Source organism: Heloderma suspectum, chromosome 1, assembly GCF_057233095.1.
Source record: "Heloderma suspectum isolate Gila_16-S chromosome 1, 16-S_ref, whole genome shotgun sequence".
NCBI classification, from domain to species: Eukaryota; Metazoa; Chordata; class Lepidosauria; order Squamata; family Helodermatidae; genus Heloderma; species Heloderma suspectum.
In genome coordinates, this window is record NC_139458.1 from 69,964,653 (window position 1) to 69,983,009 (window position 18,357).

The 18,357-nt window shown below is 47.8% G+C and overlaps 1 protein-coding gene across 1 annotated transcript; it reads left to right on the forward strand.

The window, feature by feature from the left end:
• Positions 1-362: 362 nt before the first annotated feature.
• CHAC1 (ChaC glutathione specific gamma-glutamylcyclotransferase 1) lies at positions 363-3,710 on the forward strand. Its single transcript, XM_084827448.1, has 3 exons — positions 363-786; positions 1,307-1,342; positions 2,526-3,710. Exons 1-3 carry the CDS (start codon positions 364-366, stop codon positions 2,928-2,930), a joined length of 864 nt encoding a protein of 287 aa, XP_084683574.1. The 5' UTR covers position 363; the 3' UTR covers positions 2,931-3,710.
• The last annotated feature ends 14,647 nt before the right edge of the window (positions 3,711-18,357 follow it).

An 18,357-nucleotide genomic window follows, 5' to 3' on the forward strand; every position in this document is an offset into this window, starting at 1 on the left:
ACTGACCCCGATCCCATCCTTCCCGCCAGGCTCCTCCCGAAGCGAGCGGAGTCTGACGCAATCACCTGCCTCCTTTACTCGAAAGCTCCCAGGCAGGTTGCATCATCCCGGCTCGTTCCATCGGGCAGCAAGGCAACCAATCGGCGAGCGCGTTCTGCCCACGTCAGACAGACCGGTCTGACCAATCCAGATCCCTCGTGCAGCCCGCGAGGCGGGACAATCCGCGGCGGCCTTGAAGCTGGAGGCGCTGATTGGAGGATAGACGGCGCGAGGCGGGAGAGCGCAGTGACAGCGGGGCGGGGCTTGCCGGCACGCTGGTATTTAAAGGGCTGGCGAAGCGAGCGCGGGGCAGGTAAGTGTTGGATGTGTTCGCCTCCGCCGCGGGCCGTCGCCGCCATCCTGCCACCGGCGCGCCAAGCCTCAGCCTCGCCCTCCAGCCGGGCCAACTCCCCTGCCGGAGCCCTGATCCAACGGTGCAGCTGCAAGTTCCCTGGCTGCTTGCCGGACTCCCCCTGCGGGGCCATGAAGCGGGATCCGCAGCATCCGCATCCTTCCAGCGGAGGGGAGCATCCCCCTGGGCGGCAGAAAGAGGCACAGGCGCAGGAGCAGGAGGAAACCGCCGCTGCACAAGATGGGCCGCCGAAATCCCCGCTCTGGGTCTTCGGCTACGGCTCGTTGGTGTGGAGACCCGATTTCGAGTTCACCTCCCGCAAAGTGGGCTACATCCGCGGCTACATGCGTCGCTTCTGGCAAGGAGACACCTTCCACCGCGGGAGCGAAAAGATGGTGAGAGGAGCGAGCGCCCGGTGGCGTTTCGGGGCGGGCGTGGAGAAGGAGGATGGATGCTGGGGAGGGGGTCCTGGACGGGGGATGGGATGGTTCCCCGCTCCTTCATCTCGGTTCTCGGGAAGGACGTTTTTGGAGGGCCCCGTGGTGGGACTCTTTTGGAGGGGTCTCTGGGGAAGATTGGGTGGAACTGTAAGAGGGGGGAGCCAGGAATCCGGGTTCTGCGCTATTCAAGGGGGGATTGCCTCTCCAGCCCTCCCTAAGCCAGCCACTCTCCTTCGCCCTTGGCTTGGCATTGCCCATGCTAGGCATCCTCAACTGGCTTGACTACAACTCTCATGGCCCTCACCCAGCATGAGGGGGCTGCTGCTGGTGCCTCCCACATTGGACTGCAATGATTTATGGGTCTCCATGGCAGCATCAATCGATCCACCTTGGGGTGATGGGGCTTACTGGGTTGATAGATATTTTAGACCTGTATGTTAAAACTGTTCTCTTCTCCCTTCCTTCTCCTGTTTAGCCTGGAAGAGTGGTCACTCTCCTAGAAGATTACAAAGTAAGTATTCAGTGCCTGCTGCATCCTTATCCAGGTAGCCTGCATGCCTATACTGCAAGGCTAAGTCTGGGTTCCCACCCCCTGCATGGGAGCGGGGGGGATAAATCCAAGCAATTTTTAAAGAGCTCTTCATGACTGTTATCTCCTTCCCTTCTCACCCCTTAGTTCCCTTGGGTAGAAAGGTGAAGCTGATAGAAGAAACAGTATTACTGAGGTTACAATCAGTTAGGTTTTGTTGTTCATATGGCCCAAGGGATGCCCAAAACAGCTGGATAATCTGGTAGCTTGGCAAGTAGAGTGCTGTTTATATAGTAAACATCCAGTCCATTTGCATGGGCATAATTTCAGGTTATGCGACAAAAGTGAGGTTTCAATAACATTGGAGGCCCCCACAGCAAGAAAACAATTGCTGAAAAAGATTTGGTATGTGGTTGAATCAGTGCCATGGCTTTCCAGAAAAAAAGCTGTCTGTATTAATCACTAGGTACGCAGGACAGAGGTTCAATTGGAGTGGAAGGAAGGACCAGAGTTTTTAAATCTTGGCCTCTAACCTCTCCAGCTCATCTCAAAAGTCTTTAAAATTAGATGGGACAAAGCAGTGAGCCATATTGCTTACATAGCCCCAAGATAAGTACATGCAAAACTACTTCTGTATAGAAAACTCCAGTTCATACAGGTTGTGGTGACTGCTCTGTGGGCAACCTCTGCCATTACTTTCCTTACTTGTGTTCTCAAAATGCATAGAAAAGTGGGCAATGCATTGGCGAAAAATGGTCTTGGTAATGTGCAAATCAAGTACAAGTCTGAGACATACAAATGGTGGAGAAAAGTCACTTGCTAGAGATGCGCCTTGGACAATCTGCATATTCCAAAGATGCTTGTCTGTGGCCTTTCTGACAGCACAGGGATTGCCCGCTTGCCTTCGTCTGTTTTCAGGATGCAAGTAGAGAAGCAACAGCCAAAATGACTTGAAAATAGACCTATCCTCTCCTTTTGTACTGTAGCAGGACTTTTCCCCATAAGTATAGGGATCCTTCAAGTTGGGGAAGGTAAGCTCCTCCATCCCTGATGAATTTTTATGGCCCTCCTTTAACAGGTTGACATAAAAATAGCAGTCTCACCTGTTTCCAGGATATAGTAATGTTGGGGTAAATAACCCTTGTAATCTGATTTCTTGTTCCAGGGGTGCACATGGGGTGTCGCCTATGAACTCCGTGGAGATCAAATTGCTGCCTCGCTCAAGTATTTGAACATGCGGGAAGCAGTGCTTGGAGGCTATGACACCAAGCTGGTGAAGTTCCACCCCCAGGAAAAAGAGACTGATGAACCTATCTTGGCCCTGGTCTACATTGCAACCCCCCAGAACCCCTCCTACCTTGGGCCGGCATCTGAAGAGGATATTGCAGCTCAAATAATAGTCTCCAGCGGTCGTGCAGGCCACAACATAGAGTACCTGCTACGGCTAGCGGACTTCATGCGCTTCTGCTGCCCTCAGGTAGAGGATGACCACTTGTTCTCTATTGAGGAGGCTCTGATCTCTGTCCTGCCCTGCCTGTACCATGCTGAGGAGTCCTTTGTGGAAGACTGAATGTGGCTTGGCCAGCCAGAGGTGCTGGAAGATTACTTTTTAACCAAGGACAGGAGTAAACTCAACGAACACAAACCTTTTAATGCAACAGAAGTTGGATTAATAAAGCCAGTGGGTGGAGTAGTTTGGGAGGGGGTGGAAGAGCAATGGCTGCATGCCTGCTACTGAAATGGCATCTGACTGGCAACGGATCCATTATTGTCGGTGCGGCCTGGAGAGAGCTGTTGCCCCTCTTCCAGCTGTGGTGGGAATGCAAAGCTGGTTCAAAAAACTCTCTAATTCTATGCAGATGTACCTGGGAGTAGGTCCTATTGCATTTGGTGGGACTTTCTTCTGATGGGTCATGTGTAGGGTTGTGCTGCTAATTAGGGTTTTAAGAAGTCCAAGCTAAACAGGGTTATTCATACTTTTGAATGGCAGGAGAGGGCTGAAGATATGGTGTGCTTTCCTTCTAGTACTTCTGAAGCCCCCATCCGACCCCACCCACAAAAGCAGGGCCATGGCTGCAGTGTTGAAACACAATCAGCTTTGGTCTACCTCATAAGCTGGCAAAGCTGCAGGTGTGGTGTTAAGTGTCAGCCTTTTTCTCCACTGACTTGTCTGTCACTCGTATGCCGGGGTTTCCAGTGCAATATGAACTTACCTTGCCTTCTTTAGGCTCCGTTGGGCCCAAATTTCCTTAGACTCAAGTGAACTGTTAACGCACTACTTTTTTTATAACTTGAAGCTGTATTTATTGTAATGAACATACACATGCATATTATATATATATATATATTTCGTGAGAAGAAAGTGTCCAAGTTGTTTGCTGATGGCCTAGGAGGTACCCTGCAGTGCAGGGCGTGTTGCAAGTTATTTGGGGGCGGGGGCTGGTAGGCTCGTGCCTTCTGGTTTAGGAATGGCTTTTCTACTTGCAGGAGCGGAGCTTCCAATTGTAGCAGCTGCTCCAAGCCTGCTTACTTGAGGCAGCTCCCTGCCAGTAGTATCACTGTGTACTGTCTAGTGTACAATATTTCTGTTCTCCTTCTTCTTACATTGCACCAGCTGCCTCCTTTCTGCTTACGTGACTGCAAGCTATAAACACCAAGCTCTGTCTCTCTCTGCCACAGAACAGTCCAACTCTGGCAACACATTGGTTAAGGAAACAGCCCTTTGCTCACTGCCTCGGCTTCCTAAAAGCACAACGAATGAAGGACTATAGAGACATTGAGTTTGACATGAATGAAAGACCTAGGCTGAGTATTATCACCCTAGAGCAGGGGTGGGTGACTCGTGGCCCTCAGCTTCCATCAGCTCTAGCTGGCATAGCCAATGGTGGAGGATGATGGGAGTTGTAGTCCAACACCTTGAGGGCAATAAGTCACCCACCCCTGCCCTAAAGAGTTGTTTGAACAAGGAAGGCTGGGAAAGGATCCAATTAGTTCCCTGCTTCTAATGTAGCCATTGTAAGAGACTGCTGCTATTGCAAGTATTTTGTTAACAAATCCTGAAACAAAGGTTTTCCATGTGAAAAAGCACCTAACATGTGACATCTTACCATTGTTTGCGTCTCTAAGGAGGAAGTGTGTATCTCTTGTGCCTAGAAATAAAACCAAACCAACAGTTTTATTAATCAGAGAAGGGAAACTTTTTTGGGTCTTACACTGACAAGAGCGTTAAGCTGCCTTTGCCAAGGGGTTTTGTGCGATCGTAGAGGGAAATATAACTGCTATGTCACAGATGCTGTAATACTCTCATAGTGAATAACTGACAGTGCTCTAGCAATAGTTTCCAAAGCTCTGCAGCAAAGAGATCCAGCAGTGAAGCTGTTTGTCCTTCTCCGGCAGCCAGCAGATGTTCACTCGGGACTGCTGAAGCTATTGGCTCTGTAAAGAACACTCTGCAGGGTCCCTGCTCTCAGTGCCACGGTATGGGCTTGACTGTGTAAGCTGATTGGCTGAGCGCTGCTGGCTGGCCGAGCATCAAGATGCCCTTCTGGTCCCTTCCATCATCTATTCTGAATCCTGCTGTGGGCAGGATGTGCATGTTGCCACCAACGCCCACACAGGATCCCTCCACCTACGATGCTGCATTATTTCCCACAGCCACCACTGATGGCCGTGTGGAGCGCTCTCTCGCCTGCAAGGCCTGTGTGACTTCACCTTCCGGAACTTGTCTGTGCTCAGGGGCAGTAGAACCTGTGCAAAAATGTGGCGCTGTTGAGCCTCCTCTTCCCGTGCCACGTGAAGCTGTAGGCCGGCCTTCCTCAACTTGGTGCGCTCCAGGGGTGCTGGGCTGCAACTCTCAGCCAGCATCTGGAGGGCACCTGGTTGGGGAAGGCTGCTGTAATAAGAACAGCTGCCACAGTGCCACATCTTTGCACTTTTCTTGAATTAAATTCAACAAAGGAAGACCAGTGGAGGCCGGTGGCACCAATGTCAGTGGGGCAGTGCATCTGCTCCGGGTTTCAGTCAGAACTCCAAAGGAGCTTTCAAAGCACCTTGGATAGCTCCCTTACAGTTCTGACTGAAACCTGGAGTGGCTTCACCATCCCACTGACATCAGAGCTACCAGCCTCCACTGAGGATGACTATATTAGGCATAACTACCATGTCTCCATCTGCCTTATAGCGAAGTGTTCATTCACGGCTTCTCGGTCAAGTGTTCTAGTGCAGAGCGATTTGCAGTGGTTCATCAAGAGTTTCTGACTTCCAGTGGTTTAACAACAACTAAACAGCTTTTTTCTGTCGTAAATGTTACTGCTCTAATGAATGCTCATGGGGAGAGATTCAGTGGGACCAGGCATGAATCTTTCTCTCTGAGCTCAGTTTTGGTCATGAAAACAAGTTCCTGGGCTGAGCATGTGGCACCATGGTCCTTAATTCTTAAGGGTACAGAAGCCCCCCACCCCACCCCTGGGGCTATGTAATGACGGCCACCAACTTGGATGGCTTTAAAAAGAGATTAGGCAATTTCATGTAGGACTAAGCTATCAATGGCTTCTAGTCCTGATAGCGCCTACTGCCTCCAGTATCGGGGCAATGCCCCTGCAGACCAGTTGCTGGGGAATACGAGCAGGGGTGGCGGTATGTGCTGTTGCACTCATGTCCTGCTTTTGGGCTTCCCACATCCGTCTGGCCACTGTGTGAACAGAATGCTGGACTAGACAGGCCTTTGGTCTGATCCAACACAACTCTTCTCATGTTCTTACCATTTTGCAAATGGCTCTGGTTGGTGGAACTCAAGGTTCTAGATTAAAAAGTTCCAGCAAGCCGGAAGTCTCCCTGCCACTGTTCTAGTGCTTCATCTCTAAGCTACACAGTATCAGGGCTGAACTTCACCTGGAACTGGAAGCCCCTATGTTACAACTCATTGTTAGTTGTGGCTGGGCTGGAGCACGCGTACTGCCTCCCACACGCTCACTGCTTCTGCTTTCTTTCCAGATCACAAAACAATGGGTTATTGTTGAGTGAAAACTCTGTGTTCTTTGTCCCTCAACAGCCCAGAATGCTGGGTTCACACATCACAACAGCAGCAGCAACCCAGGAATGGGGCATTCCTGGATTGTTTTGTGATCAGGAAAGTAAACGGAAGTGGCAAGCACACGGAGGGCAGTGTGCTTGTTTGCTCACTTGCGCCAGTGTGGCCACGGCTAACTATGGGTCGTTTGGTCCATAGCTAGCCATCATACGCAAACCAGGTCCAAGTCTTCATACAGAGCCGGGAAGCGTTCCTTCAAGGGAGCACTTCTCTCCATGGATTGCTGTGCAGAAATCTAATTCACCTAGCAATCAAAGCGCCATTTTAGTCTCCCTCTTGACCCTGTTCCTGGGGCAACCATTCGCAGTACGGTTGCACAAGTCGCACAAGCACCTACCGCCCAGGCCATCGCCGGTGATGAAAACTCCCTCCCCTCGCCAATATATATGAACCCGTCGTGATAAGCGTCGCAGGCCGCCCACTGTGCCGTGGGCTCGCAGGAGCCAGAGGCAGCTCTATTGTGAGGCGAATGGGGCTGCAGCCCTCCGCCTCTCCCCTGCCCACTTGTGGCGGACAAATCCCCCCACAACCAGGCACATCGGCTCCCATGCACGGCGTGCAGCTGCCAGCCGCCACGCAGGATCTTCTGCCCGCCTCCAACGATCTCCGAGTACTGCGCCGCTGCCCTGCCCCGCGCCCCACCGGCCCCCATGAGCGCCGGCCGCCGCCGCCGCCGTTCCGGGGCGCCTGCAGAGACCCCTCCCCCCGCAGGGGAGCCCACCGCCGACTCTCAGGCGCTCCCGGCTCCTCCGGGAGATGCCGCCTGCTCGCTGGGCCTCCCCGCACGTGCGAGCAGCGGCGATGGAGCGGCACCGCCGCGTGGCTGAAGCCCAGTGGTGCAGCGGCGCGGGGTGGCGCCAGCCCCAGCCGGGTCGCAGTCTGCTAGGGAAGGCGGAGGAGCAGAGGGCGTGCGGGGGCTGCCTCTCGTCTACCGCTCGGAGCTGGCCTGACAAAGGGAGGGAGCGAGCGAGGGAGCCTGAGGGAGCTCTGCAGCCTCCTCTCACCCGCCCCCGGCCCCCCGACCCCCTCCTCAGCCCTTGGCTCCTCTGCCCGGCCCTGCTCCGTGCCTGCCCGCCGGGCGCTCGTCCCCCGCAACACCGGCCACCCGTTCAGGGCTGCTGCTGGCCACGGCAGCACCGGGGGGGGGGCACTGCCACCATTATTTACTTATGGGGCAGGGCAGGTGGCTGGCTCGTGCCAGTTTTTAGGATTGATCACACAATCCTATGCATGTTTACTCAGAAGTCAGCCCCACTCTGTTCAATTGCCAGTTGGGCTTTCTCCCAGGTAAGCGTGCGTAGGACTGCAGCCTTAGCTGCCTTCCCAAGATCTCTGCAAATTTAATTCGAAATAAACACCCATGGGATTGCGCCGTTAATTCTTGAACATTAATTTCTACAGTAAGCAGAATTGCCAAGTGCAACCTGCCTTGTCAGCTACGCTTTTTGGCACAAGGTTGGCATGTATCTGGACAAACAAACCCTGGTGGAGGGGAGGGAAACAGAAAAAAATCAGTTGCGGGGAGAGAAGAAGGTAGGGTGTGTGTGTGTGTGTTTCAATCCAGCTGGATTTGTGGATGTTTCTGTTGCAGGATGGGAGAGAGATAATGAAGGAGCTTCGGAAAGGATAATGAGTAATGGTGGGGCACGAAGGGAGTGTGCAAGGGGGCTGTTTAAATGAGATGGTCCATGAGGGCTGAGTTGAGAGGGTGAAGCTTCCATGCTGTTGTTATTTATTTGGTCAGTCGCTTCCGACTCTTCGTGCCTTCATGGACCAGCCCACGCCAGAGCCTCCTGTTAGCCATCGCCACCCCCAGCTCCCCCAAGGTTGAGTCTGTCACCTCCAGAATATCATCCATCCATCTTGCCCCTGGTCGGCCCCTCTTCCTTTTGCCTTCCACTTTCCCTAGCATCAGCATTTTCTCCAGGCTGTCCTGTCTTCTCATTATGTGGCCAAAGTACTTCAGTTTTGCCTTTAAGATCATTCCCTCAAGTGAGCAGTCTGGCTTTATTTCCTGGAGTATGGACGGGTTTGATCTTCTTGCAGTCCAAGGCACTCTCAGAATTTTCCTCCAGCACCACAGTTCAAAAGCATCTATCTTCCTTCGCTCAGCCTTCCTTATGGTCCAGCTCTCGCAGTCATAGGTTACTACGGGGAATACCATTGCTTGAACTATGCGGACCTTTGTTGTCAGTGTGATGTCTCTGCTCTTCACTATTTTATCAAGATTTGTCATTGCTGTCCTCCCAAGAAGTAAATGTCTTCTGATTTCCTGGCTGCAGTCAGCATCTGCAGTAATCTTTGCGCCTAGAAAGACAAAGTCTGTCACTGCCTCCACATTTTCTCCCTCTATTTGCCAGTTATCAATCAAGCTGGTTGCCATAATCTTGGTTTTTTTGAGGTTTAACTGCAACCCAGGTTTTGCACTTTCTTCTTTCACCTTCGTCATAAGGTTCCTCAGCTCCTCCTCGCTTTCAGCCATCAAAGTGGTATCATCTGCATATCTGAGATTGTTAATGTTTCTTCCAGCAATTTTAACTCCAGCCTTGGCTTCATCAAGCCCAGCACATCGCATGATGTGTTCTGCGTACAGGTTGAATAGGTAGGGTGAGAGTATACAACCCTGCTGTACTCCTTTCCCAATCTTAAACCAGTCCATTGTTCCATGGTCTGTTCTTACTGTTGCTACTTGGTCGTTATTGTCAAGGGCTCCTTGGAGGCCTCTCTCAGTCTAATCCAGTAGCCAAGTCCAGACGCAGACGAAGGGATGCTTTTCAAAGCTTTATTCTTCTTTTACAACTTAACCGCTATACCCTTTGCAACTAGATCTGAGCAGCACCGAACCTATGCCCTAAGTTGAAACAGTTGGTCCCCGTTTGAAAGGGAATTACTGGCAGACCCCTGAACTTAAGGACTAGGGAGACTCCCTCCCTTTTTCCCTTGGATCCTCTGGGCGCAGCCGTTGTTTGCGCGCCAACCGGGCACTCCGCCTCCTTTCTGCGCCCTCCATCTGGCGCTGCTCTCTGCGTCGGCGTCGCGCGTCCACCAAGTTTGCTATCCGCTCTCTGTTACTCCCTGGACTGCTATCTAAGCTAGGAATGTTGGTGGGAGGAATCTCTGTCAGCTGTTGGCCCTGGGAAAGAGGAGCGCGCACCCCTCCCAGGAGCGACTGCTCTTCCTCAGAATCAGAACTACTCTGGGATTCTATGGGCTCAGTGTCCACCCTGACAGTTATACAGATTCCTCAGGAGGTGGACAAGATGACTTGGTATCCCCATACCACCAAGAACTTGCCACAATTTGTTATGATCCACACAGTCAAAGGCTTTAGAATAGTCAATAAAACAGAAATAGATGTTTTTCTGAAACTCCCTGGCTTTCTCCATTAACCAGCGGATATTGGCAATTTGGTCCCTAGTTCCTCTGCCTTTTCTAAACCCAGCTTGTACATCTGGCACTTCTCGTTCCATGAATTGCTGGAGTCTACCTTGCAAGATCTTGAGCATTACCTTACTGGCATGTGAAATAAGTGCCACTGTTCGACAGTTTGAACATCCTTTGGTGCTTCCCTTTTTTAGTATAGGGATATAAGTTGATTTTTTCCAATCTGTTGGCCATTCTTGTATTTTCCAAATTTGCTGGCATATGGCATGCATCACCTTGACAGCATCATCTTGCAAGATTTTAAACAGTTCAGCTGGGATACCATCATCTCCTGCTGCCTTGTTATTAGCAACGCTTCTTAAGGCCCATTCAACCTCACTCTTCAGGATGTCTGGCTCTAGCTCACTGACCACACCATCAGATCTGTCCCCGATATTATTATCCTTCCTATACAGATCTTCTGTATATTCTTGCCACCTTTTATTGATCTCTTCTGCTTCTGTTAGGTCCTTGCCATCTTTGTTTTTGATCATACCCATTTTTGCCTGGGATTTACCTCCGATGTTTCTAATTTTCTGGAAGAGGTCTCTTGTCCTTCCTATTCTATTATCTTCTTCCGCTTCCACGCATTGCTTGTTTTAAAAATAATTCCTTATCTCTTCTGGCTAACCTCTGGAATTTTGCATTTAATTGGGCATATCTCCCCCTATCACTGTTGCCTTTTGCTTTCCTTCTTTCTTGGGCTGCTTCCAGTGTCTCAGCAGACAGCCATCTTGCCTTCTTGGTTTTCTTTTTCTTTGGGACTTTTTTGTTGCCGCCTCCCGAACAATGTTGCGAACTTCTGTCCATAGTTCTTCCGGGACCCTATCTACTAAATCTAGTCCCTTAAATCTATTCTTCACCTCCACTGCATATTCATGAGGAATATTAGTGAGCTCATATCTAACTGATCTGTGGGTCTTCCCTATTCTCTTTAGTCTGATTCTAAACTGTGCAATAAGAAGTTTGTGATCTGAAGTACAATCAGCTCCAGGTCTTGTTTTTACTGACTGCATAGATGTCCGCCACCTTTGGCTACAAAGGATGTAGTCAATCTGATTTTGGTGTCAACCGTCTGGTGAAGTCCATGTATAAAGTCGTCTCTTAGGTTGTTGGAAGAGAGTGTTTGTTATGCACAGTGAGTTGTCTTGGCAAAATTCTATCAGCTTCATTTTGTTCTCCCAGACCATGCTTGCCTGTACAGGTGTCGTTTGACTACCCACCTTAGCATTCCTGTCTCCTGTAATGAAAATAACATCTTTTTTTGGTGTACTATCCAGTAGGTGCTGCAGATCCTCACAGAACTGATCTACTTCTGCTTCTTCAGCATCTGTGGTTGGGGCGTATATTTGGATCACTGTGATGTTAAATGGCTTACCCTCTATGGAAGCTTCCATAGAGTATCATATTTCGAAAACCCAAAATGTTTGTGTTTGACTGAGTGAGTGTGTGTGTGTGGGGAAGATTAACACCCCTGCATTTTTTCTCAGACATCCAATTGAAATACTCTTACTCTCAGCTGCACTGTTTTTGGATCCCAGTTGAAGGCGGTATATCTTACAAAGTTGTACAATCTTAGAAGGGGGCGTGGCTGTGACTGTCACAAAGGGACCCTGCATTTCTGAATTTGCCACGACACTACTGCTTATGCCAGGAATGTTGAACCTCTTTGAGTCGGAGGGCCGAAATCAACAAACTTGGAGAAGGGGGGGGGGGGCTACATTCCAGTGGTGGGTGGGACCAAATGCCAAAGTGCCAGCATATTGTGGCTTAAAGATGTTACACAGATACAAATCCAAAATCCACAGTTGGACAATACCTTTATTAGGACCCATCAAAATGCTACAAAAGAGAGTGGAAACTTGAATTCTCCAAAACTCTTCATTGGGCTAGGTGGTACAAAAAACAAGGGGCAGGGAAAACAAAAAAGTACCATTCCCTCCACCCACTAGGTAATACTACACAATGTGGCTTCTATTGAGTTTTTTTATCTAGTGCATCACCTAAAATTAATCTCTGGCTTTTCTAATAGAAAGACCGCCATGTTTCTTTTTTACTTCTGTTCTCTGCCTATCCAGGAGCCTGTGTGTTTCGGCCAAGGCAAAAGACAGATCTGAGTTGCAGCTGGACTCCCCCTGCCCCCAGAAATGCAAGTCAGCCATTGCTTCTTTGTCCCAGAATGGCAAATGAAATCTGATGCCTGCAGCACCTACCAGTAACTAATTCATTCCTGTAATCTCCATATTAAGACTGAGTCTAAATGCAGAGCTCGTGGTCACAACACCTGGCCTAGTCTTGGTTGCCCCCTCCCTGCTTTATTCTTCTTAAATCATCTAGCCTGATGAAGAGTGCTGGAGAACTGAAAAGCTTGCACACTCTTTTGTGGCAATTTGGTTGATCCTAATAAAGATATTGCCCAACAGTGGATCTTAGATCTTTCTCCCCCTGGAATGGCCCAGTCTGGCTATCTTTGTTTGTTTATACAGAACAAAATGTTGGTCTTTGGAAGCTGCCCATTCCCAATGTTCGGTGTACACGCCCTCATTTTTCCTCTAAAGAATAATAATTAAAAAAAAACAGAAGAAACGCTGCACCCATCTCTATTGTATTAGGATGGAACCATCACATTACAAGCATTAGATCAGCTTTGCAGAATCTCTGCCCCAAAAAGAAGCCCTGGAGGGTTCCTTTATATACTTCCTGTTTGTGGTTTGGTACCAAGAACAACACCCTCCAGGCCTGGTTGCTCTCTTCCTCTGTGGCAGGGGTCCAAGGGCCATTGCTGCTCTCGAAGCAGGTCTTCTGAAGATGGAGGCTGAGTACAGAAACAGAATTCTCTCCTTGCACAGATGCCAAGAAAGGTTCACAGGAGGGAGACTTCCAAGAAACCATTATGAAAGAGCAGGAGAAAGTGCCTTGCAGTGCACCTCTGCTCAAGCTGAGAGAGAGAGACGGGGTGGGGGAGGGAGAGTTCTGTTATCTCAAGAGCTACCAAAGTAGTAGGCACAGACATTGCAACCAAAGTCACTGTAGGTAGGACCATCAGCCCATATAGTGCTTATTTATGTTAAGAGTTAAATCCTGCATTACACATGTATCAGCACTCACATGAACAGCTTTCTTATCATCAGTCCAAAAGCCAATAATTATCACCATCATCCTAGGGCTACAAATGCCTGCCAAAAGAAGGGGAAATTTTTTAAAATGTTTAAATTCCAGAACTTCCTAGTGTGATGAACTCTCTTTCTCACTGGCATGACACTGTTTTTCTTTGACAGGTACTTAAATATGTCTCTTGATAACGTTTGTGCCTTAGGCTGCAGTCGTATACACACTTATCTGGGAGTAAGCTTAATTGAATTGAATGGGACTTATATTGGAGTAGACATGTATAGGTTTGCGGAGTCAAGGTGGCAATATTACCTTGCCCAGTTCCCGCTATCAAATAGGGGAGTGGAGGAAGTCACCACTATTTAAAGAAAAACTGCTGTCACAAGGAGTAAAGTCTAACCTAGGTCTTACATAGAATAGACCCATTGAAATGAATGGGACTTAAGTCAGTCATGATTAACTTGAGTCCCATTCCTTTCAATGGGTCTACTCTATGTAGAACTTATGTTGGATTTTACTCAAGATGTTATTTCACTGGAAAAGGAGGTAGAGCAGATGCTCCGCGTGGGATGCATCTAGTTCTAGCGTTTTCCAAGCAGGACTCATTCATATTAAATGATTTTAGCATGCTTTTTATTCCCTACCCCCTCTTTTATGGTGACTGCCTCCCAGAGGCTTCAGTTGCTATCTCCGTGTCTACTTCTGTAGCTGTTTAGGCAGCAGCATAAGCAGGAGTCACATTGCAAGGCAGTTTCTCTTGTTCATGCACACACACCCGCGTGTGCACACTTACTTCCAGTGGAGGCTGGTGGCTCCGATGTCAGTGGGGCAGTGCATCTGCTCGGGTTTCAGTCAGAACTGGTGCACCTCGGATAGCTCCTTTAGAATTCTGACTGGTTCTGGCCGAAACCCAGAGTGGATTCATGGCCCCACTGCCATTGGAGCCAGCAGCCACCACTGCACGCTTCAGACTGCAGGCAGTGGATCTAATTTTTTAATGCTCCTTGACATTAAAGCAAACAAACAATCCACCCATCCTTGCAAGTAGAAAACCAGCATGGCAGGGAGTGGACTGGGCTTCATCAGCCTCCCTCCCTGATTTGCAAGTTTTATATGTGGTGTTTTTCTGGAATCAACCTTATACCTTTATTTGTATATTGTATTTTTACAATACATTATAAAGTCAGCTTGCAAAATGTCACTGTTTGCAAAAGGTAGGGAGGTTAAATTAAATATTTTAAATAAAGGAATCAATATAAATAGGGCTGCTCAGTCTCTAGCACTGCTGAGAAGGAGCTTGCAGTTACAGCGGGTCACAGCCTGATTTATGAGTGGGTCAGACTGTCAGGTTGCAACTTTTAGAGCACACCTTTGGCTTTTATAACAATACCAGTGCAGAATGAGAGACTGGCACCAGTGTGCCTCCTAGCTCATTTTGTTCCAAGATGCCACTGTTCACTCTTCTCCTAAGGCACCTGTCAGTCAACATTCAAATTCCTGCCTAGGAGCTGGTTTTACCTCTGTTTGAGAAGGTGAGATTCAGGCCCAGTCGTAAAAACTGATGTGCCAGGACAGCATAATTGTTTAAGATTCATGTGCCAGAGAGGAGAAGAAGGCCAAGGGGAGCTAAAGATAGTTATTTTCCAGATGATAAAAAGCTGTCATAAAAAACTTAGAGAATAACTATTTACCAGAACTATAAAGGCCCTATAGCAGTAAGCCCAATATTACAGTAAAGCAAATGTAGCTGGGTTAATGGGAAAGGACTTTGGACCATAATCCAGTTGGGTGATGGAATAAATAGGCCAGGAAAGGGGTTGAAAGAAAACAAAACATATTTATTGGGACTGTTTAAAATCTAGGACTCTTACTACAATACAATTCTTTCCAACTCCAATTATTCCAATTTCACCAGAGCAGACATTGCTTTTTCAACCAATAACACACAGTGACAGAAGAAGCTGTAGCTGCCAGACGTCTCCCACACATTTTCTTTCTTTCTCTCTTTTTTTCTATTTTCCCTAAATACCTGGGCAGTAGAAAGACAAACATGCAAACTGAAGACAAGTAATACAAACTGATTCCAAGTTAAAATCAGCTCCCTACACCTATTAAATTTGTCAAAACTAATATTAACCTCTCCGGTTCTGGTCTTCCATTTTAAAAATGTAACATTTTAGCCACAGTTGTCACCTTTCTCTGTATCTTACCAAGATAGTTCATTTATGTTCTCCACACACTTAACAAAATAGAGGCCTTGCCCCATACTGTAGATCGGGAAACACGTTGAGCAGGAGGGGGAAGATATCTGGATCTGACATACTCTGTGAACTGAATACACAAAACCTTCTTGCACGTACTAGTTCTCCATGAAACATCTCCCATCACTTAACTATGTGGCTGGCACAGGCACAGGCATTTTGCAGATGGATTTATAACTGGCAGTCCACTCAAATAATTCCATTTGCATTTCTAGGCCTGTCAGTTGGAAGACAGATACTGGTTTTGGCTTTGTTACTTATAAATGTTTAAGGGATGTGGGAGGGAAGTGAGACTAGCCCAGCCTGCTACCTGTGCCAGTCTGCTACCTTCGCCAGTCCAGCTCAACCTGTAAAGTCATGCTGACAAAACCATTTGCCCCACACAGTAGTTGCTTCTTCCATACTCAGCATTGATGTATAACCCAATCCCCTTTTTGGGCATCATTTCCCCATTCCCATAAAAGGCCCTTTCATGTCTCCCACTATAGCATTATGGACAAGTTGAGAGTCAGCCTCTGTTGGGACTCTGCGGGTCCCCTTCCTAGGCCTCTTTTTTCCTTCCCTCTGCAAGGGGCTATGGAGCCGCAGCAAGTGTCTGATCAGACAGCAGGCAGTTCTGGGGTGGCAGTGGTGTGCATGCATGTGTGTGCATGTGCGTGTTCACTAAACCTCAACAAGAAATTATACAACAGCCACACCTTCCTATACTCTTGAAGTGGGCTGCCAATTGTCACTCCAGAGAAGAGAAAGGTTCTGGGAAGTCATAATTCCAAATGGAGCATCAAAGAGTTGTTTTATGTGGTAGCCAAAAGGCTCACCTGTCTTGCCTGCTCTGCTTCAAGCAGCTTGTACTGGACCTGGGTTCAGGCATGAACTCATGGTAGCTTCAGGCATTCTGTTGTTCTTGCGGTCAGACTAGATGTAATAAGAGAGACACATGAATGCATCTCTGTCTTTTTAAAATTGTGTGAGATACAGCCATGGGGAGCCCAGTCTGGATCAGGGCCATGAGAAGGGAGATTTAATATCTTCCCACCATGCTGTTTTGCCCCATTACAAAATACATGTGTACCTACATGATCTGGAATTACACACATGTGGCTGCTTTTTGCCAACATTTAAATGGAGTAGAGATGCATTCATGCATTTCTGTTATCATGTTGATTTTGGTCATCGGTTCTTACGCCTTAAAACAGGACTTATACTGATGTCCACCTCAGAGATATTACAAGGACAAAGAGGTTAAAGATATTTAAAGCAATATGCATGTTAAAAGTATTATATAAACACAAAATAATAATTGCCCTGCGCTAGCTGTGGGTTGGTGAAGTATAATAAAAGCCAATTATTAGACTCAAAGAAAGAAGTGTGAGTTGTTCACCAGTTTTTGCAATCCTGAGGTTTGATTTGGTAATGAACTTGTCATATAAGGTACTTGAGAGCTTTTTACAGTTCCTCTTTATGGCTTCTAGGAAATAGAAATGGTGCCATATTTTGGGATACTATTGCAAGGCTATAATCTCATACAATAAAAATCCATGTTGCTGTTACAGGAACCAGGTGCAATGCCTCCGTTCAAGACCAAGGATGAGGAGAGGCTGAAGGACAATCATACCAGAGACTCATCAACACACATATAAATACTATTTAGGGTGGGAGGGAGGGTTAACAGGCCAATAACACTAACAGCTGGTCTTGCCATTGCAAATTTACAGTAATGAGCAGTCATTACAAGCATGTAAGTATACCCATCTCTGCCACTATCTAACTGAACCTGCTTGGAGCCCGCATTTACCATCTGAGGCCCTATTTTATGTCTCACCTCCTAGAGGGGTAAGGTTAGTGAGGACTCAAGACAGAAGCTTTTCTGTAGCAGCCCCCCAGTTGAGGAACTCCCTCCCCAGGAAGGTTAGGTTGGTTCCCTTGTTATTGGCTCTAGATGGTTGGTAAAAACTTACTGTTCCACCAAGCTTTCAGTGGTCAATGCCACTCTTTGACTTTAGATTCTCCTGTGTTATTGTAATGAATGTATTTGTCTGTATTGTTTTTAGGTTTGTGTGTGTGTGGGGGGTGTTAATTGTTGTGTTCTTTATGGTTTTATAGCAAGTCTCAAGCACTCATTGAGTGGAACAGCAATTCAAAAATACATAAAATACATACATAAATGATCTACTGCCATCGGATCCAAAAGACTGTTTCTGTCAATTGGGTACACATCCAAGTGAGTTACCAGGTTTAGCGTCCTGTAATCCACACAGAAATGAAACTTCCCCGCCGTCTTCCTCACCAGCACAACAGGTGCAGTCAACAGGCTATAACTTCTTTTATAACCCCAGCTTCTATCATTTCCTTCATCATATCCTGGGCAGGCTGGTATAAAGCTGGAGCCATTAGGCAGTGACCCAGGAGACTCTGTTTAAAGCCACAGCAGCATCATTTCCTGCTATACATCTTCTGGCAATGTGCCCTGCTTTATCACATCTTCAGCTCATTGCCCCACCATGCTCGTGAAATTTATTCTGTGACCAGTGGTCCCTTCCCTCCACTATGTGGTGATCTGTGACTCTATTCTCCTGCCCCCATGAACTTCATTTTCACCTTTTGCATCTCCCTCTGGATCCTCTCACTGATTTCTTCCATCCTTCCCTTCAGCTCCTTCCATCTAGTCCCTCCTTTGAGATATTAGCCTCCGTTGTCTTTCCCATGTGTGCAAGATTAGCATCACCCACTGCAGATTGCATGATATTTATGCAATCACACTTCTGACTGAATTGCTCCATTGCCCCCCTCCCCCATTTTGCCTGTGGCTACCCAGAAGCATTATGGCATCCTCCTTAACGTCTAGGAAAGGGGTCAATCCCTAGGGATGTCGGAGGAATCTGCAACGGATTCAAATTAGTTTGGATTTCTATGAATCTGACGCGCAGATTCTGCAGCAAACCGGCTTTTTCTGACTTGTGGACCAGTTTTTTTACTTCCTGGAATTGTACACAAATTTAGTTGTACAAAAACACGAAAGTTGCTGGAAAATATGCTAATATATATGACACACACAATGGCTGGGTTTGGATGATCAGCAGGAGGAAAATGCCACAGTGGCTTCTTTTCCTCCA

Excerpts from the sequence above, each read along its gene's own strand:
- CHAC1 (XM_084827448.1), top strand. The coding sequence starts at position 364 with ATGTGTTCGCCTCCGCCGCGGGCCGTCGCCGCCATCCTGCCACCGGCG. Across the intron at positions 787-1,306 it reads ACCGCGGGAGCGAAAAGATG|CCTGGAAGAGTGGTCACTCT; the intron begins GTGAGAGGAGCG and ends TCTCCTGTTTAG. Across the intron at positions 1,343-2,525 it reads CTCTCCTAGAAGATTACAAA|GGGTGCACATGGGGTGTCGC; the intron begins GTAAGTATTCAG and ends TTCTTGTTCCAG.